The sequence below is a fragment of the Linepithema humile genome, chromosome 6 (assembly GCF_040581485.1).
Source record: "Linepithema humile isolate Giens D197 chromosome 6, Lhum_UNIL_v1.0, whole genome shotgun sequence".
In the NCBI taxonomy this organism is placed as follows: domain Eukaryota; kingdom Metazoa; phylum Arthropoda; class Insecta; order Hymenoptera; family Formicidae; genus Linepithema; species Linepithema humile.
In genome coordinates, this window is record NC_090133.1 from 11625939 (window position 1) to 11648818 (window position 22880).

General features: G+C 34.4%; 2 protein-coding genes and 1 long non-coding RNA gene across 4 annotated transcripts in view; 1 reads left to right on the forward strand and 2 right to left on the reverse strand.

Annotated features, from left to right (window-relative positions):
- Positions 1-22880, reverse strand: part of LOC105670247 (odorant receptor 13a-like) — a 171529-nt gene that overhangs the window by 91571 nt on the left and 57078 nt on the right. For both annotated transcript variants that reach the window (XM_067358277.1, XM_067358276.1), the window contains exons 4-5: positions 2782-3031; positions 2590-2712 (exon numbers count right to left, since the gene is read on the reverse strand). In XM_067358277.1, coding sequence (XP_067214378.1) covers positions 2590-2712; positions 2782-3031 — 373 coding nt within the window. The remainder of the gene's footprint in view (positions 1-2589; positions 2713-2781; positions 3032-22880) is intronic.
- Positions 10686-11488, reverse strand: LOC137000806 (uncharacterized). The gene is made up of 2 exons (XR_010890984.1): positions 10997-11488; positions 10686-10899 (listed from the first exon to the last, which is right to left on the reverse strand). It is a non-coding gene; the product is annotated as an uncharacterized lncRNA (long non-coding RNA).
- Positions 15619-18482, forward strand: LOC137000419 (uncharacterized). Its single transcript, XM_067356874.1, has 5 exons — positions 15619-15768; positions 16681-16813; positions 16965-17171; positions 17267-17453; positions 18227-18482. Exons 1-5 carry the CDS (start codon positions 15619-15621, stop codon positions 18480-18482), a joined length of 933 nt encoding a protein of 310 aa, XP_067212975.1.

The window sequence follows — 22880 nt, forward strand, 5'->3', positions numbered from 1 at the left end:
TCATACACTAAAGTCTTGAAACATGTGCTTTTTTAACAGCATGTATGATAAAATTAAAATTTATACAATCACACCATTTATCACTATGCCTTATATGACAATTGTTTAGAGACTTTAGTGTATGATTTGTCTAAAATAAATAAAATTAAATAACCCAAAGTTTAATATTTGTTCTATGTATACAAAATTAGTTCCAACAATATTTATTATTTCCAGTCAATTTTATTACAATTAAAACAAAACAGTGTTTTACCTTTTAAAAAAATTGTTGTATATATTAAATAAAAAAAACTGTCGTATATATATTATTAAAAAAAAAAGAAATGATATCTATCAAAAAATTACCTTTTTTAAAAAAAGGTAAAAAAAGGCGCCAAGTACACGCTCTTATCACAACTAAAACAAAACAGTATTGTTTTACTTTTCAAAAAAATTGTCGTATATATTAAACCTTTCAAAAAAACCTGTTGTATAGGTATATTAAAATTTTTAAAAAAAGCTATCCTATATATATATACTTCTTACAAAAAAATGTAATATCAGAAAATGGCATCAAGTGGGACTAAAGAACTATGAAAAAACTTGCACACTATTTCTATAAAACTCTTCTATAAAACTCTTGTACATAAAGCTGTCGTATATATAATTAATTATATTATATACTATATTTTATCATATTTTACATGTACTATACTATATATACTATATATATTATTAGATATACTATATATATTATAAAAAAATTAAAAAAATATTTAAAAAATAAAAATATTTATTAAAAAACGCAAAAAAATTTGGCGCTACTACACCTCAAAGTAATGAAATTAACATGTAGTTTACTGTAGCAGCGCCAAGTTTTTTTGCGTTTTTTAATAAATATTTTTATTTTTTTAATATTTTTAAAATTTTTTTATAATATATATAGTATATCTAATAATATATATAGTATATATAGTATAGTACATGTAAAATATGATAAAATATAGTATATAATATAATTAATTATATATACGACAGCTTTACAGTTTTATAGAAATAGTGTGCAAGTTTTTTCATAGTTCTTTAGTCCCACTTGATGCCATTTTCTGATATCACATTTTTTTGTAAGAAGTATATAAGATAGCATTTTTTAAAAATTTAATCTTTACGTTAAATTGGTTAACTTAATTAAAACAAAAGATTATGGTTGCGTTCCGTTTTGCGCATAGCATGCATCGTTCGCATCGCTAATGCTTAGCGCATTGGCTGCGTTTCGTTTCATTATGCGCATGATACATGCTTTGAAACGGAACGATATTGAACGCATTAGAAGCGGAAAATCAAAATGGATTCCACAATAAATTGCGCTATCAATGTGACAATGTTTTTAATTGATGAAATGAGTGACAGTAATAGTAGTGAATCATCAATGACTCTTCCTATTTTGACACTTTTTACAATATCGCTATCAATCGCCATATGCAATTACGCAATTGCATGGAACGCATAAGCTGCTGCAACTCAAACTTGAGGTAGCTGATGCGTGTATTATGCGCTGCAGGTGGTGGGGATCTAGGGAATTCTAAGCGCTGTTCATGCGCGCATTGAGTGAAACGGAACGTTTTCTATGTAATTCGTGCGCATAATGTGCGAAACGGAACGCAACCTATGAGTGTGAGGACATTTTTCCTTTGGAACTAATATGGATGGGCTAAAATGGATGTACTAATTATGCATCAGCAACATATACTGACTGCATTATATTTTACGTGTCTGGCTTTTTTTTATCATAAAATGAAGAACTTGACGAACTGCGACAATTGTAAAAAAGCTTATCAATCCTGTACCAAAAATCTAGATCTATCTGATGCTGACTTGGTTAACGAGAGAAATTGAGGAGGATTAATATGTGTTAATTCGTATTTGAACAATTTATTCAAGACTACGGAGAGTTATTTTCAACGTCGTATACAAAATAAGTGAAACGGTCAATGGTACTTGACTCTCAGACGCCCTCTGGTGACAGTCTTCCAAATTATTCCAAAATAATCACAACTCGAGAAGGCTGATCGGATCATCTATATTTAACCATATTTTTAACACCCTACTTTTAACACCGTGGATGCAATGCATAGTAATGGTTCAGGTACGTCAACCTAAGAAAATACAATGCATGGTAATGGTTCAGACACGTTAACCCAAGAAATTTTCCACTATAAGCACCCAATGACTAGTGATAACTAAGAATGAATGCATTCATATATCAGAGGATTATGTTGAGACATAGTACTTTCTCTTTATTAACCCTTAATTGTACTGGTGGGGTACAAACGTACCCCACCGTACACAATTACGCAAATATTTCTCGCGTGGCACAAGTAACGTTGCCGCGCCTCCATGTATTCTCAGAAACCAACTTTTAAAATTTTATTTCAGTTAAAACTCTTATTAAAATTTGGAGTACAAAATTACCCTGCAGGTGTAGTTGTGTAAGCCAGATTTGGCTAGTGTAGTTGAGGGTCAAATGTTAACGCTTACATTTATATGAATTGTACTCGTTTATCTGTTTACTTATTGAATCACTTTTGTAAACACACAGTTTATACAGACCTTACAGCTTCATTGTGGTTGTTAATACATTGTCTCATATATTGATAAGGCACATCTTTTTTTATATGTAAATTTGAACCAGAATGCAGTGTTTTATCTGTTATTATATGCTCCAATTGATATCTGTAGTAATTCTAATTAAAATTCAAAATTATTTTGTAATATACAAATTGCATAAATGCTAATATTTACCCAACGATAGAAAATAATCCACAAGCATGCTGTACTAAAATCACAAACATTGTATCGACTGCAATAACTATGGTGACACATATGATAACTGTAATATATCCATGAAGTAAAATTGGTATGTAATATTTTTCAACGTCTACATAGTATTCCACATTATGTAATAATGGTCGATTTGTTACATTTGGTGTAGGAAACAGTATTGGTTGGAGTGGCATTAATACAAACACTATTAAGGCAGAATATAATGCAGCTAGAAATATAAAATTAAAAAATCTTAATCAATTATACATATAACAACGAAGATATCGAGCCAATGCCAGATATTTATCGCTTATAACAATCTTCTGTTATTAATACATAATACATAAATGTTTCGGTCAAGATTTGACCATCTTCAGTATATTCCGTCAAACTTAATATTTGTCCAAAACGCAAGATCAAAAACTAAAATTACAAATACCAATACAAAAATTAAAATTATCTTAAATTAAATGACCATAATGAAAATAGAAATTAACAAAGCATGCCTGTGAGACTGTGAACACATTATGTGAGACATCAATGTGAGATGTTAACAATTTGGCAGACAGCAGACTACTATGAGAAACATTTTTAGAAAAATGTAATGGTAAAGGAAAGAGAAGGGAGAAAGGAACAAGGTAAAAGAAAGAAGAGAGAAGGAATAAAGAACAAGTAAGGATCTGAAAAAAATGGGAATTATAATGATGATAATAAGTTAAGGATTGGTATAGTAATCTAAGAGGAGATCAGTATCACTTTGTTTGTTAAGACCGTGATTCTGTCTTTTAATATGTACTATTTCTGATGTCAATCTTTTATATTAAGAGTGTTCGTCGTCTAAAATTTTAGTTCTGTCCCAATCAAACTCAATTTAACCAGTGACACGAAATCACAGAGGGAAAAGTATTTTTTTTAAATGTCCATTTGGTGTTCATGTAATCATCATCATAAGTTCTGGAAGGACGCTTACATTTATAATATAATACCCAAAAGTATTCCTGAGCCTGTTAGCTATATTTGCAACAGTTTCCAATTGGTTAACAAATTGAGCCACATTAGCAGAACTACAAACTTGTTTTTCTCGATATAGTCTCATTGTTCACCAATATTCCTGTTGATTTGGCAGTTTCCAGTATTTCGAAAAAATTTTATTTCCAAGAACATCTTGTTTACTCATGATGAATTTGTGCCATTAGATTCATTTTGAGTTCTACGTACTTCAAGTTTAACCAGTTCAGTGGTAGACTTTTTTTAAAGATTTGTGCCAAAAGTGGTAAGAATCAAAAGTTAAAATATTGAAAAACGGTGAAACATGGGTTCAAAGTTTTCGAAAAAGCAACTTTTCGGAAATGGGTGTAGATTCTCTCCCTCGCGCTCTGGGGGCGGGGGGCAAAATAGGGGTGGAAAATGTTAAATGGCACTATGGGTCGAGTGGGGACTTATTTAAAAGGGCGTTTCAAGACGAGAACAATGATTTTTGAAAATGTTTACTACGACCTTCCAGTCAAAAGTAAAGGTGGATCAAAAAAGGGGGGTGAACTTCTGAAAAGCTATCACCTCCGATTTGGCTTATATTCAACCTAAATACTTATTTTATCTAGTAAATAATATTCCCAAATGGATTTTTGGCGTAAATGCCCCCTCCGCCCTCCCCCCCAGCCTCCCTCAAAGGTTCAAAGGTAAAATTGTTTTTGTTAATTATTTCAGAAAGTATTTATTGTACAGAAAAAGTTGTCAAACAAAAAATGAAGCTCATAAAAAGCTCTACAAATAAGGTCTTATACATATTTTACCTAACTTCAATATTTTAGTCGTTTGAACAATTAACAGTCGCCATATTGGATCCGCCATTTTGAATTTTGCAATTTTGACGTCAGATTCGAATTCAGCAGCCCAAAAAACCTTAGGATATCAAGTTTTATGCAAGTCTGTTGAAAGTTATTGGAGTTATTTAAAAATGTACATATATGAAGCATTATCACGTTTGGCACTTTTTTTTGTACATATATGATACATTACCACTCAACTGGTTAATATCATCATTTATAAATAAACTTTTGGGAGTCCTATGGGCTCGTCTTTCTTTCCTATTACTCTTCACAATATAGAAGAGAAAGTAATAAATAGTTTGACCTTCAAATCTCCGTTTTACTTTAATAAGTACGTAGATAATAATTTCTTAGCTGCTTCCAGAGAATCTATAGAGAATGTTTTAGGAATATTTAATTCGTTTCACGAACAAATTAAATTTACTAAGAAAATAAGAGAGAATGATCAACTCAACTTCCTTGATGTTAAATTAATTGTTGAGAAAGACAAGATTGTCTTTGATTGGTACTATGTTATTAGGTGTATAATTAAGTTCCCGCCGCTGACTTTAGATGGTGCTGTCAACGGCGTATTGAGACTTTTGAAGTTTGTTGTTAAAAAGTCAATTGTTATTTTGTTTATAAAGTTGGCTAATATGCATTCCAACAACAATATAACAGTTTGCTGCTCAACAATTAAGCATACTTTCAGTTCAATAAAAGATGAATGCTGAAAAGGTACATCTTTGCCATTGCATGCTCCATTATTTTCATCGCGGTAAAACCGCTGCTGAAGCAACCAGAATTATTTGTGAGACTTATGGTGACAATGTTGTGGCAGAAAGAACGTGCCGAGATTGGTTCACAAAATTTAAAAATGGAGATTTTGATGTGAACGATCTACCTCGCTCTGGACGACTTGAGCCGATCAAAAACGAGGAATTGCAAACACTTCTGGATGAAAACTCAGCATAGATGCAAAAAGAGCTTGCAAAACAACTTAGAGTGACTCAAGCCGCCGTTTCCAAGCATGCAATGGAAAAGATCCAAAAAGAAGGAAAGTGGATGCCGCATCAGTTGACCAAGAAGAATTGTGCACGGCATTTTGACGTTTGTCTCGCACTGTTGACAAGACAACGAAAAAAGAGTTTCTTGTGGCAAATCGTGACAGGCGATGAAAAATGGGTTTATTATGATAACCCTAAGCGCGAAAAATCGTGGGTGGATCTTGGATAACCGACGACTTCCATATCAAAATGTAACATACACGGCAAGAAGCTACTCTTCTATGTTTCATAAAATATGTTTCAAAGTTGACATAAATATTATTTTTATGTTGTCAAATAATTTATTATATATAATATATATATTTCAATACATGTAGTTAAAGATAATTGAATTAAAATGTTTAAAGTACCAAAAAGTTTATAGTTCAAAACGGTCCAGACTGAAATATACGTTAATCTATAGGTCAAAGTATGTAAATAGTTTCTTAGCATATATGTTTTGTATCCCCCTTCATCAATCTTTTGCAAAAAATTTTTAATTAATTTTAGTTCGATGCGGCTAGTAGCGCCTAACTGGTTCATTTTCTTTTGAAGTTTTCAAATTTAATCGCAAAATCTGATGCAAACTACACTTTGTTTTGAATCACTGTTATGACTAACAATTTTATATAAAAAAAATAATGGAGAAAACAAAAGTTATTAATTTTTTGATTAATTTTTTTAATAAAGTAAAAAAATTATAAACTAATTGTACCGTATCAGATTTCAAATTTTTCTTTACGATAAAAATAATCATTTGTTGATTACTTCTCAACTCCTGCATTTTTTTTATGTCTTCCATTGAGATTTTGAAGTTTTCGATCTATTAGACGGCATGCGAGGAACCAAAATTGACTTATTAATTGATGTTGTAAAACAAGGAACAGGTACACGTACCGGCACGTATGGTGTCCCTCGCCGGCAACGATATACGTGTGTGAAACAACCGAAGACGTCATACACATTCACACAAACGCGTATTCGACGTGTCGCTTGAAGCGAGGAGCACAGCGAGCAGCAAGGGGAATAGTAGTGGGGGATATTTTCATCTTGCATCCTTAGCGCAAATTGGACGATCGAGAGAGAAAGCATCACAAGACATGAGGTTTGTTCTTTTTAGCTGAACTAGTTGCACTAGTTCAGAAAGTGTACACTGAGACGTTCGTTTTAACGGAATTAACGTCAGATGTGGCTGTTCTTTTTCGAAGTGTAGCGATCCTCAGTTCAGTAGTTCTCTGCACTGCTTGCCCTAGGTCTTGAGGTAGTGCAACAGTTCAGTGCAATGTTTTAACCTGGAAATTTTAAACAGGTAAATTTATGTAAACATATTAACCTTATACTATAAACATTGTATTTTGTGAAGATTACTAAAATACAAGTTACAATATGTGCATATATTTTTATTACATTATGCAATTAACATATTACATATAATTTACAATTATTATTCTTAACAAGAATACATTAAAATATTTTTTGTCTTGGCAATAGCTGAACTAATAAAGATATATATACATTAAAATATTTAGGTAAATATTTTAATATTTAGTTATGCACGTTTATAATAAAAACTAATATTTTTTTAAATATATTTTTATATATTAAATTTCAATATACATGTGTAGGAAGCCATAATAAATGAAGAATTTGGTGAAATATCAAAAGATGCAGCAGGCAATTTTTTAGTAGACAACAAATGGATTTGTAACTTGTACATCTGAAGGTATAACAATTATATCTATATACATAATAATTATTTAAATTAAGAAATAAATGCAAAATGAAAAATTATATAATGTCATTAACTTTTATTAACCATAAATAACATAAATATGTTTTTCTGCACTTATTTTTTAACGTCCTGTATCATCTGTAAAAATAAAATATATTAATAATTCTTATTTTTATAACATAAACTGTTTTTTAAAAAATTTATTCTAAACTTAATTAAAAAAATATATTTTATAAACATATTTCTTTTTACAATGCATACAAACCTTGTAGAGACGTAATTACCTCCGATACACTAAACTGGTCTATATTCGTTACTGCACTAACGCGTTCTTTTTATCCCTTCTCGTAATCATGCACTTCTGAGAACTGGTGCAGTTCTGGCCTGTACTAGTGCAATACTAGTGCAGCTAAAAAGAACCAACCTATGATGTCAAGTTAGGGTGCCGTCACATACAGCCCGTAATCCGTAATCCGCACCGGAAGTCCGCAAAAGTTACTAGATATTTCACCCGTAAAGCCTTGTGTCCACGATACTAGAACTCGGTCCGAGATCTCGGACTAAGGGAAAGTTACTAGAACTCGGATCATGTACACACTGAATTTGGATGCAAAACTCGAATAAGAAGCTCGAACGAAAAAATGCATTGCGTCCCATTTTTCGGCACGAGTTATTGCGAGTTATTAGATTTTACTAGTTTCTTTTACTATCTGTCAAGACAAAATATAAGATACTTATAGTGATACGAGATACTGTGAACAATATAAATAATATTTTAGTAAGTAATTATAGAATTGAAAAAATAAGAGAAATATAATTCTTAAATAAAATAAATTAATAAGATTAATAATTAATAAGATTTACATAAGTAGTTATTATTAGTTTTAATGCAGATTAAATTAGACATTAAAAATATATTATAACCTATATATACATATTATTTTTCAAGAAAAGTATAATAATATATAAAATTGATTTTCAGAAAAAACTTCTTTTATAATAAAAAATGGATAATAAGAAAAATGTTAAAATTTTATTAATGTTATATCAACAACATTTTTGTTTATATGTTACAAAAAGTGTTGATTATCATAATCGTATGAAACGAGATCAAGCTTTACAGATAATCTGTAATCAGTACAAAGAATTAACAGGACAACCACTAACAACTGAAATTGCAAAAAAAAATTAATAATTTAAGATCACAATATCTGGACCATCTAAATAAAATAAAACATTCGAAATCAAGCGGTGCATCACTTGATGATATCTATAAACCAACTTGGCAATATAACATAGATCAGAAAATCATCGTAAAGAATCGTAACTCGATTACAACGCTAACTATATTCAGCCAAGTATAAATATTATTGTTCGAGGACTCGGACCGAGATCTCGGATTGAGTTCTAGCATCGTGGACACAAGGCTTTACGTTACGTGTGTTTTTATCTCCTTGTGTCCCATGGAGCCGTAATTCCATGAAATTTCCGTAAAAGTTACTACAAGTTGCTAGTTATTACTAGTAATGCTTTTTCTAATTTTATTTATTTAACTAAATTTGACGATTTAATTAAAACTTTTGTTAAAATTATAATATATTCTGTAGTTTTCTTATGAATAAAATACAAATAAACAATTATAAGGCTTGTTCGTTTTAGCTGCACTGGGGCAGCTCTGGGTCTGCTCTAAACAAGATAATACAGGACAAACTATTTATCTGTCCTGTATTATCCTGTGTAGAGCAGACCCAGAGCAGCCAGTGTAGCTAAAACGAACAAACCCATAATCTGTTAAATAAAAAATAGTACTACCGTTACGTCTGTATTTACGGCTTCATGGGACACAAGGAGATAAAAACACACGTAACGTTACGGACGAAATACCTAGTAACTTTTGCGGACTTCCGGTGCGGATTACGGATTACGGGCTGTATGTGACGGCACCCTTAGTAGTGTCCCTATAACTGTCTTCTTCATGCGACTGTTTAATGAAGGAAGTGTGAGCGAGACAGTTAGGGCAGCTCGGTGTCCCTATCGATGTCTCGTTCGCTCTAACACCTATGTGTCGTGCTTTTCTTTCTTTCCTTTAAGAAACGTAGCTGAGCCGCGTGCACCGACCTCCGGCATTCATTCTATTAATTATTATATCATATAAAGAGGCTTAATTTAATGAAGAATAGAAATTTGTATTGAAATGTTTAATTATACGAATATAAGAATTGTTTGCTTCCGTAACAAAAATACACGCTCGTCCTGATTAATTATTCATTTATTTATGATTGCGTAATTAATAATTTCTTTATTACAAGCAAAATTAGTAATAATGGAACAGGATAAGTCGCTAGAACATACTGTCTCCAATAAATGTTCAAATATAAGATTTATTCGAAAATATGTATATCATAGAAAAATTGCTTGGTTGCACGGGAGATATTCTAGACATCCAGTCAGCACCCCAGGGAGAAACGTAAAGTCGAATAGATGTCTAGTTGACGTCTATTCGATAGATCTAAAATAAGTTGATTTTTGCATCTCGGTAGACGTCGAAATGGTTTCTATTAGACACATCTATTAGACGTCTTGTAGATGTCTTATAAATGTTGATTAGACGCCTTATATAAAGCTTATATAAAGCTCGTATCAAATCATGCATTAACAATTAAAATTGAAATTTGACTAAACAGAACAAAGAAATTTTAGTCTTCTGTCCTGATTAATTAAATTCCAATCTTCAATCTTTAATACGTAGTCTGATATGGGCTTAACCCAACGGATTGTTAATATATATTAATGAACTGTCAAAATTATAGCCTCGTGTAATGTAATGTCAGATTTATTTATATGTAGTACATAAGTACATTGTTTTATTATAATATGCAATATTGTTTTAAGGATCACTGAAACATATACTGAGAAAAAATACAGCATTGTAGGATGCTTGCGCATTTATATCTTTAATATCATTTGACGCATACACTACAATGCTGTATTTTTTCTTAGTATATGTTTCACTGAGCCTTAAAACAATACTGCATAATATACATTTAACACAGTACATAATTGTAATATATATAATATAATAATGTTTATAAGATTTCTAAAGTAGGTACTTATATTACTACAGTAGAATATATTATACGATACATTTCTACATTATTCAAATTTCTTTGCGAATACATACACAATATTTAATTATATTTATTATAAAATTTGTTAAGTTCAATTTTACTAATACTCTAAGATAAAAAATAATCTAATATTTTCTAGATCTAAAATTTTAATAAGACAAAGTTGACAAAATCTTTAAAGAAGTATAATCTAAAAATTGAGTTTATACATTATTAGAAGTAAAACAAACAAAAGGTTTGTTATTGTTGCGTTGCTATTTTGTACACTTGTATACAATTCGCACTTAAAATGAGAAGAACGTTATATTCAGGCGTTGGAGAGAAAAAAGAACTAAAGAGTGTACAATGCGATGCAACGCGAACTTTTGCAAATGCGAACTAACCTAAAAGCGTAATATTTTACTTTAAAGTACACAAAGATATTAAATCACAAGATAAAGCACAATCAATTTTTCCTTGGGAAAAAAATCGTGCACTTACCGGTTTCTTTTCATTATCCATTTTTCACTGTTTTATAGCAGCACACACGAGACACAAGACAGCACAGCACGTGAACACGTGAATAGGTTACGGCATTCGCGCGGCAATACTTGTTGAGCCTGAGCGGTATGAAAGGCAACGTAACCAATCATATAAATGATCGATATTGATTGGTCAATATAGCACCCGCAAAAATCAAAATTACTAAAACAATTTTTCCGTAAAAATATTATATATATATATATATAATATTAATATAATATAATATTAAAGAACAATTTATAATCGATTATAATTATACAGGGTGAGTCATTTTAATCTATGGATCCGAATATCTTCTAAATTACGGTATCTACAAAAAAATGGTTTAGATAAAAGTTGACCAGGACAGAGGGGGTTATTTAATTGTATATGCTGCTGACAGCCTCGGGTAAAAGAGGACAGACATAATGCTATCTCTTTCTTTTTGCAGGTATAGCTATCGACCATATATGTAGACATTGCGACGTGAACTAGCCTCGGAATCACGCCAGATCCGAGGGAGCACGCCCAATGGAAATCGGTACTCGAGGCATCGGCAATAACTGCTCGACTCGGTAACTTACGGTATCAAAAACAGATGCTTAATTCGGTAACTCGCGGTACTCCACGCTTGTCGGGAGCAAGGTAACTCGCGAAATCGGCAATAACTGCACGATTCGGTAACTCGCGGTACTCCACACAATTCGGGAGCAAGGTAACTCACGCGATAACGGTAACCGGAAATGGGCGCCAGGTGCGAATAATCGCATCGCGGTATCGGTAACTTTAATAGTTCTCAAAATTTGCTCGGCCGCTCCCCGCTCAGTATGGCAGAGGGGCGCAGTTCTTTTACTTAACGTAGATATCTGGAGTGAGAGGCGAACACAAGGACAACTCAATACTTAATAGTTAACAATAATGTATTTCCATAATTTGGCTTACAAGGGTAAAGGTGTGCAGCGTTCGGCCTGAGCCGATACGGCGGAGACGGTTCAATGCGGTAGCAGGGCCGTTCGCCCAATTACTCGATAACAAGAATAAAGTTAGACAAATACGCGAAATCACGGAGATGCGATCACGATAGTTCGCCGCTGATCCGACTCTATCCGGTAAACACGGGACTTATACTCTGATCATTCGATACGGCCGGTGAAGGCCAAATAAACAGGCTTTAAGCGACGGGAGCCTAACGGCCGGGACTGAGATGTCGCGGAACGGCTATTTTTCGCGGGCTTTCCCGTTTCTCGCCGAGACGCGAACTTGGCGGTAACCGCAATCTCGCGGAGAACGTCCCCGGATCAAAATCCGCCCGCAGACATTCACGGTACTTCCGGTACGGTGATAACGCGGCAAACGGTAACGGAGCGGTATCGCAAGAAAACGGTAGCAATCGGTTTTCTTTTTTTTCCTTTTAAAAGACGGTAACGGCAGGACGGTACGGTAACTAAACGAACGGTAACGAAACGGCAACGAGAAAAGACTGTCGGCGCTGAATTCCCACAAGATAGAGAGACTGTTACGCGATATCCGGGGCCGGCTGGACATGCGGTAATTGAGCGTAATTGAGCGCTCACGATATCAAACACTACGGTTAAGGTGAGAGACACTACATATTAAACGAACTCACGCTACCAGCCATCACCGGACGGAACTCTACGGCTACCCGAGAGGCGGCTTACAACGATTGGACGTCCTCGGCGTCTTCGGTGTCGTCGGGCTGAGTCCCTGATGTCGTCCTCGCGCACTTGTGTCACACCGAACAGTGACTCTTCTCGGCTCTGCCTCTAGGTCCTTCCAGATTCGCGTCGCCTTCCTGCGCATCCTGCCGATTTTCCGAAAAGGGGGGCCCCTGAGAACCGCCCACAGTTCATCCAGGGCGCCCCCTTCCGCTCACTGTGGTTTCCTCAAGTCTTTCGGCTGATAACGTGTCGGTAAGTCGATGTTCCCGGAAGAGACTGGTTAGGCTGGCCGGGCCATACTCCGGTCCTTCCGGGTGCAGCATCTTCGGGGTCCTCGAAGCCGTCTGCAGCCGGGCGAGGTCCGCTGCTGCGTGTCTTTGTGTTGCTTTTGACTTTGTGGCTGAAACCAAAGCGGAGTTAGATAGGGCTTGGATGGCGGAGGCGACGGAATCGCGGTACCTGACCTTTTTCGTGGGGTCACTAACGCGTGGCCCCTGCGGATGATCCCCCGGTGTCCCTCCGGCTTCCCTGGCGATGCTGTCTTCGCCCTGAGGCACAAAACACGCAACGCCGCCCGCACGGGGTCTCGCCTTACAATTCAAAAACGGTATTACGGTACAAAAACAGGAATTACAATACAAACGACGCGCAAAAATTGTGGAGTCTCGCGGGTTGCTCTCTCCACGCGAGGAGCAACACCAGGGCTCCTTGCTCCCTCGGCCGGGCTATCGCCCTTGTGACGGCGCTCGAAAAGCGTCACGTCACAACATCATTATTAATTTTATAATCTCCAAAATCATGACAGACAGAAATTGATTCGCGCAAATACAAAGTAAATATTAATATTAGAAAATACATTTTATGAGATTATTTTTTTAACCACAAAATTTTTGTGTTTTTATCCTGATGAGGCTATATTGCATTAATATATTTACTTATTGTTAGAAGTCTATTAGACATCTATTAGATGCCGAAAGATAATTTGTAATCTAAACAGTGTTTGATAAACAATACATCGCTATTGTGTAAATATTAAGTTTTAATTTTGTATAAGGAAATAAATGACACAAAATTACATGGCATCTAATTTAGATATTTCTAGACATTATTTTAGACTAGATGGCTCCGACATCTAATAGACGTATATCCGATCTTGTGTTTCTCCCTGGGACAGTTTCAAGTGGAGGTCTCTTTCCGAGATATGATTACTTCTACCTTTTGAAAGCCGAACCATGGCGTTTTTTAAGTTAATTCCTCTTATCGTTCTGCGTAGAAAAATAACTATGTTAGAAGTAAATTCTTTATGAGGTATTTTGCATCTTACCCTAATATTTTTAGCCTTAAATACGAAATATCTGGTAAAGTAGTCATTTCTCGATGATTTTATTTTTATGCTTTTATACGTAGTATAATGAATAGAATACGCTGATGATAATAATTTTTAAATACATCAACTGTTCAGATATATCAATTGGCGTGCTAATTTTGCGAATCTAGCATGACCTTTTTTCATTCTAAATTACATTAATTAGTTAAAAATTACAACTTTTTGCAATACGTCCCGATTGTTCTACTCGAGCGTTTCATTCTGAAGGTCATTTTTGTGAGCAGAGTTTCGCAAATTAATTATTTCTAATATCGTAAACAATTTTTAATATCGGCCGCCAGTGAAGTAATATATACACACACACACACACACATACCTATAGGCGTTTTTATGTTACACACATACACAACACACATACATAAATACATATATACATATATACATACATATACAGGGTGTCCGATTTTAAATGAGCACACCGAATAACTTCGAAGGAAGTGATTTTCAAAAAAAATGATTCAGACGAAAGTTGTTAGGTTTGGAGGGAGACATCCGATAATGACATTGGTTTAATCTAGGGTGTACATGCCAAGATCATATGGAGGTCAACTTTGTTTTTTTAAATGGAACACCCTATTTTTGATTCCAAAATCTAATAGCTGGTGTCAAGAGCTTTTCAAAACATTATAATGAAGTTATTTTTTATTAAGTACTTTTCGAGTTATGAGCTGATTGTGTGATTAGCGCGGAATTTTCTCAGTAATCCGGACCGGTCAATAACTTGATTGATTCGACGGTATATCGAATCAATAAAGTTAGCGAGAAAGTCTGATCAGAACCGAAGTTCTTCCCAGATTTTTCTCGCATGATTAACTAACGCTGCTGCTGTCCTTTCCCTTTTTGGTTCCCATCGTCGAACCATTTGTGCCCAAACATTTTTGATTAAATTTAGATCTGATGAACGAGCAGGCCAGTTAACCAATTGGATCTCCGGATGATTCCGAAACCATGTTTGTGTTTCGTGCAATCTATGGACTGCGGAATTATCCTGCACCATCAGATTACTGGCATGTCCTCTGCGGAGTAGATTGCGTGTACTGATGGAAAAACATCTTCCAGTAAGTATGCAAATATACTCCACAGAGTTCATACGTGTGGGAATTTCCACCAGCTCACCAATTGTAGTGCCGGAAATCCAGCCCCACATTGCACATGAAATCCTTCTACTTCTGTGGATAGACACAACATGATTTGGATTCAACCGTTCACCTCTTGGTCGCCATACGTGAAGTTGGCGGTCGGCACACGATACAAAGACTTTTTCATCGGTCCAGATCGTGGCCTCCCACTCTTCACGGCTCGTTACCAAATTTGCCAAAGAAAACGCGATACGCTGTTCCCGATGAACGGAAGTCAGCGGAATTTTGCGGGCTGGACGGCAACAATGATACCCAGCTTCGTTGAGACGTCGCAGTCCTCTCAGATATATGGACGTTCGCCGCGTTGATAGTCTTGTGGACGTAACTCCCGAAGGAGTTATCAGAAACTGCGGCAACGATAGCTTCGTCTTCTTGTGCACTGGTTTTACGAGGACCATGGTTATTTCGACGATGATCATGCAAAGCATGATCATCATCTTCAATAAACCGTTGGATTCATTGTCGGATAGTTTTTACAGAACAAAGAAGCAGCAACAATTTCTGCCACTGTTCTTCCTGCCTGCCACTGTCCGACAATACGACCTCGTATCTCAGAACACAAGTTCTGAGGCATCGTTATATTTATCGCGATTTACGTCCGCTTGATGCTATGACACAACGATAATTAATTCAATAACAAAAAAAAATTTAGAAGCGCGGTCTTTTAGTAATAAATAAAAAAAAAAAAAAAAAAAAAAAAGAAAGTGACACATAGGCGAACAAAAGTGCGATATTCTACAACTACTTCATTGGCGGCCGATATTAAAAATTGTTTACGATATTAGAAATAGTTAATTTGCGAAACTCTGCACAAAAATGACTTTCAGAATGAAACGCTCGCTTAGAACAATCGGGACGTATTGCAAAAAGTCGTAATTTTCAGCTAATTAATGTAATTTGAAACGGTCCATTTATTTGCGCGGAATAGTTCGCCGGGATCAGGAGTTCGGTCAGTTGGGGTCATGTTAAGAGAATCGCTGTCTGTGTGTAGCAAAATAAAACTTGGTTTATTGTATAATTTGATGTTAGCTATGTACAGTGTACCGTGTGGATACGTTTAGTATAAATATGTTGAATACGTTGTCTGAACGCTCGTTATAAATTTGTAATAATTACGGCGGTGTAAGGCCGCAATCAGATGGTGCGTAATAGGACTGCGGAATAGAAAGTGCGTCATTGAAACAATCAATCAGCGCTATTCTGCATTTGCCTTATTGTTAGATGCTGCGGAAAGGACGTAATTATCGAATAGAGGTGAAAGAGGTTAAAATAAACACTGGTAGAACGTGAAATAATATTAAATGATGGATACGATGGAATCGCGTGATCGGTGTGATGTTAATATGAATAAAGCAGATTCTAATGTAAGTTTACATAAAAAATATTAAATATTATTTAAAAATTATTTTAATATTTGTTAGATTTATATAATAATGTTGTTTATATTTTTTGTTAAAGTATTATAAATGCACGTATTGCAACTTTATGCTACCAAAGGAGAACTATGATTATTTGAATCATTCATGCTTCGCAAATATAAATATTTTAAAAGAGAACATTTATGTTGACAATTTTAACTGTTTATTTAGAGGTTAGTTAATTCTTGATTTATTAAATATATGTGTATATCACATTTAATTTTTTCATTAGATATAATTTATAGTTACTGCCAATTTTTCATAAAAGTAAGTTATATACAGGTGCAACAGATATGGCTCAAGAATCAAATGCTAACGATGAAGTTAGTGAGATTGATGAACAATCTTGCTCGTCTGTTGGAAAAAAGAAAATCCGAAACAAGGAGGATAAAGCTTGGGCTGACTATGATGAATTACTAATAAATGCTGTTATGAAAAGGCCTTGTCTATGGAATCACATCACTCCACCAAAAACAAGAGGTCCATTAATTGTCAAAGAGGCATGGCTTGAAGTTAAAGAGGAAATAGAGAGTAATATTTATTTTAATATTTAAAATGTAGATGTACTTAAAAATCCCTTTGTTAGAAAAATGTTTTATGAAAAATATTTAATTTTAAATTTTTAGATAAGTTTGAAGTAGAAATAATTAAAAAACGTTGGAGAAACCTCCGTGATTCCTACAAAAAAGCCAGAAATAAAATGACCGAATATATACCCAGTGGTTCAGCAGCACCATCAACCGAGAATAGGAAAGGTGGCTTTCGGTACTATGATCAAATGGAATTCTTGAATGACACGATGATTTCCAGACCGTAAGTCAACAATTCTACAATTTCAAAAGCAACAATTTACAATTATATAAAATAATTATTTTTAAATACATATATATATATTTTTTGCAGTTCTAAAAGTAACATTTCAGAAGACTTGTCACAAGCCTCGAATTTCAACGACACAAGTCCCAGTAACTCTAACTTTGACAAATGTCCAAATGTGGAAAATGAAGATAATGAGAGTCTATCCGGAATAAATTCAAGTGCGTCCGATTTTACCAGTTTTTCGGAGCATACTAAACGTAAGTTAATAGTTTTATTTTTAATACTTAAATAATTTTTAACTCTAAAACTAGATTATATTGATTACTTTGATTATGTTATATGTAATATAAGTATATAATATGGCTGTATTTGCTTTGACGCTTTTAAGCTCTTCTTCTTTGTTTTTCTCTTTCTTTAGAAAAAGAAGAAGCGCTTTTAAAGCGCCAAAATAAACAATATAATAAACCTATATATAGTGTATATAGTGAGTTATTTGTGAAACAAATAATTAAAATATTATATTGTTTAAGCACAATAAATGATAAAGACCACATCTACAGTGAAAGCGGATCTTGGTGCTTAATAATAATCTGTATGAACATTTTTACTATTTTAAAATAATTTATAGTCTAAACTGTGCAAGATTTTATTCAGCTTGTTTCAATAAAATCTCGCGCAGTTGGATTATAAATTATCAAAAAAATAATTTTTAGTCCAACACAATCAAAGTCAAAGTACGTAATTTCACGAATTATTAAATTAACAAGCAATTTAGTAATATCGATGTTAATCAACTTATTATATTGTGTTTCAGGTCCAAGAAAGCAATCATCTGATGCTGAGTTCAAAAAAGATTTATTAAAAATATTATCAGAGGGTAGCAAAACTCCTGATGGTGTTGAAGGATTTTTGTTTCAATTGGGTGATATTTTAAGAAAATTGCCATATAAAAGTAGAAGGCAATTTGAGATTAAAATTATGATGGATGCGTTAAGAGCAGAAGAAGAGGCAGGACTTTTATAATTTACATTAAAAAAAAAAATTATTAAAGTTAAAAATATATTTTAAGTTAAAGTTAAAAGTTATATTAAAAAGTTATATTTTTGTTTTTTTTAATTAGTTATTTATTATGATAAAAAATAATAAAGTATAAAACTATATAAAGATTTCATGTATGCTTACAAAATTATTTAAGTAATTAATTAAAATATACATTCAACTATACATTTTCTGCAATTTAAAATTCATTATTTGCAGCTTTCTCCCATTGCCATTCAACAGCGCCTTCATTTACAAAATAATTGGCAAATTCTTCCCTGTAAACCCTGGACAAATTATGCGAAATAATATCTCGGTTAACCTGATCTTGTATCTTTTCAATGCCAAGCGATATTTGCTGCTTGTTGTATTGTTCATTGTATTGTAAATATCGCCTTTCTTGTGGACGCTTTTCAAGTTCTTTAGTAATAATCAAATTGTGTAAACAAACAGTGGACAATATCATCTTTTCGGCTTTCAAGACATAAGTATTGATTGGTCTTCGAAAAATTCGCCATCTCGCTACAAGTATGCCAAAAGCACTTTCGACAACTCGTCTAGCCCTGCTGAGTCGATAATTAAATATTTTTTTCCTTAAATCTAGCTGTGATCTTCTCGGATAAGGTCGCATCAAATATGATGATAGTTGATATGCCTCATCAGCTACCAAAACGAATGGCAACTTGTATTGACCAACTGCAGAAGATGGAGGCACATTTAAAGTGTTTGTATCTAGTCCTAATTTTATTTTGCTATTGGCAAAAACTCCAGCATCGCTACGACGACCTTCTGCTCCTACATCTACCAAAATAAATCGACAATGTGCATCTGAAATGCCAGTAAGATTCAAGCTATGCGCTTTCTTGTAATTGTAATAGAAGGAGCCACTATGAGGAGAAGCCTGTAATTTGAATTTTAAATTAATTTATTATATGAATGTTAAATATAAAAGATGTCTGAATAAAACGTTATAATATATTACTTCTATTACAATGTGTTTTCCGTCTATTGCCCCAATGCAGTGAGGGAAATTCCACAATGTTTCAAAGTCTTCTGCAATCTTTATCCACGCATTCTTGCTTGGTAATGGCATAACTAAATCCTTTAATTTAAGCCAGATTTCATCACAAGTTTCATGGATTATTTGTGAAATAGTGTTTGGAGAAACTCGAAATGCATATCCTATTGATCTCATGCTGTCTCCACTGGCTAAATACCTGAGGCAAATTTGCAGTCTTGTATAAGAAGCAATTGGTTCTCTAATATGTATTTTCTTTTCAATTCCAGGGCCTACTATTGAAAGAAGGTGCTCGAAGGTGTCAATATCCATTCTTAAATAATTGAAATGCAGTGAATGATCAGTTTCTCTTAGCATGGTAATTAAATTATCTTTATCACCTTGATGAAACCGCTGCTCTATTGAATAAATAGGCCTGACCCATACACTTCTTTTGGATTTTCTTTTTGACAAGGCAACGTAAACGGAATATAACTTCAGTAAAGTTAATCTCACTTTCTCCTTTCGATATTGCATCATTGGAATTTTCAAGTATGTCTTTATTAAATACTTAATAGATTCAGTCACCATCATTAATTTATTATTATCCATGACCAAAACTTACAAACTTCTACGGAAACTAAATCGGAGTGCGCAAATATAAATGTCAACATCGAGAAATATAGAAACAATGACGCATTACGCATTACGATTTCAGTGTGCCCTGTTCACACGATACGGAAAAATGACATAAATGTGTCAAAGCAGTTCAAAAAATTATTTTGAATTTGTAAATATTAATTATATATATTAAATATTAATGCAGTAATAATTGTTTTTACAATTTGAGTAATTATATTTTATTTTAATAAACAAATTATTAATATAAAATTATTAATTTTAAAATTATATTTATCCTTGATGCATTATTGCATCTCTTTGACGCATCATGTGAACATAACACACAAAACTTGCGTGATAGAAAAGAGCGGAATAGCGCTGATTGGTTGTTTCAATGACGCACTTTCTATTCCGCAGTCCTATTACGCACCATCTGATTGCGGCCTAAGGCGGCGCGAAACGGTTGATGTACGGCGACGCGGAAGCGTCTGCGCGAGCGCGGATGCCGCGGTTGTCACTAGATCGCTGGGTAGCGAGCTTAGAACATATATACTGGAAGGGGCATAGCTGACTTGCCGTTGTCCTCAACATCTATCTATCCTTGTCTGTACATTTTATTGCAATACGCATGCGTCGATTATGTTGATGTGTGTGATGACAAACTAGACAAGCTTATCTATGACAAGCCTTCCAATATAATCAAATCTAAAGAAATAATCATAAAAAAGTATACAAAACTAATACTATTTAAACATCAATGAAGTTTTTAAATATTTTTTTTATTATTTATTATAATAATTTTTATTGTACTAGTTACTATATATACAAGATATAATTAAAATAAGATAACAAACTTTAGAGGAGCGAGAATATTACATAATAATAAATATTACTTTTTTATTTTTCATTAATAATATATATTTTATATCAGTAACAGTGGGTTTGACGGACATATGTTGATGTCAAATTTTTTTTCATGTTTGGTCTCGCTCCTCAAAGTTTGATAGATGTAGGGGACACTTTTGTTATGTGTATTTAGATAGGCTATGCCCCTTCCAGTATATATGTTCTAAGGTAGCGAGCGCGTCGGTCGATACGTGCGAGCCGTGTCGATTGTCGATGGAACCGGTCGATGATCCGGGCGCGTGCGCGGTGATTCGATGGTCGCTCGAATCGATTAGTCGCGATTGCCTGCCGGATGAAAAGGAACAGATTTGAACAGAGGAAGACGGGAGCGAGGACACGCGTATTGCCCGTGTCCTGCGGTGATCTGAAGTCGGACGTGGAGCCGAGTGTTCTCGGTAGTATACGAGTATGCTTGTATGTAAGAATCGGAGTCGAGTATTCTTGGCAGTATACGAGTATGTTCGTATGTAAGGAACGGAGGACGGTTCCTGGGGGCCAAGTATGCTCAGTCGGTGCAGCACGAGTATGCTCGTGCTCGTGGAGCTAGTGGACATAGGCTCCAAGTGCTCTCGGCGGATTGCGAGTTTTCTCGCAATAGGATCGGATGTTCGCTGGCGAGCAGCGAACAGAATCTGGTGAAAAAACGTACAGCCGGGCCTCTTTTATACCCGACTGTCGCCCGACTGGCTTCGGATCGGCAAGCATCGGCGGTCTAGCCGGGGAGCCCCCACCTGGTAATTTTCGGAACGGTCGGTTGTGGGAGGACCGTGCGGCTTACCGCCGGTGTTTTCGATAAGTGTTTATCGGCGCTCGATGCGCCCTTTTTGACTACGGACAATGTTTGGTCCGTAGCCATGACGATGCAGCATGCATCGTTACAAATTTATAATAGAATGAAAAAAAATCATGCTAGATTCGCAAAATTAGCACGCTAATTGATATATCTGAACAGTTGATGTATTTAAAAATTATTATCATCAGCGTATTCTATTCATCATACTACGTATAAAAGCATAAAAATAAAATCATCGAGAAATGACTACTTTACTAGATATTTCGTATTTAAGGCTAAAAATATTTGGATAAGATGCAAAATACCTTGTAAAGAATTTACTTCTATCTTAATTATTTTTTTACGCAGAACGATGAGAAGAATTAACTTAAAAAAGCCTTGGTTCGGCTTTCAAAAGGTAGAAGTGATCATATCTCGGAAAGAGACCTTCACTTGAAACAAACTGTGCTGACTGGATGTTTAGAATATTTCCCGTGCAACCAAGCAATTTTTCTATGATATACATATTTTCGAATAAATCTTATATTTGAACATTTATTGGAGACAGTATATTCTAGCGACTTATCCTGTTCCATTATTACTAACTTTGCTTATAATAAAGAAATTATTAATTACGCAATCATAAATGAATGAATAATTAATCAGGACGAGCGTGTATTTTTGTTACGGAAGCAAACAATTCTTATATTCGTATAATTAAACATTTCAATACAAATTTCTATTCTTTATTAAATTAAGCCTTTTTATATGATATATTATAATTAATAGAATGAATGCCGGCGGTCGGTGCACGCGGCTCAGCTACATTTCTTAAAGGAAAGAAAGAAAAGCACGACACATAGGTGTTAGAGCGAACGAAACATCGATAGGGACACGCAGCGGCACGCAGTGATGCGATCTTTCCCACAGCGGTCCCGGCTCCGCTACCTCACACAACCTTACAGAAGCGCTACGTCACGTATCCGTGTGAGCTCGGCCGTTGAACCAATGAAAGAGAGCGAACGTCTCCCTTACACCGAGCCGACACAACAGACGATAAATGCATGCTATTTGCATGTTAAAAGCA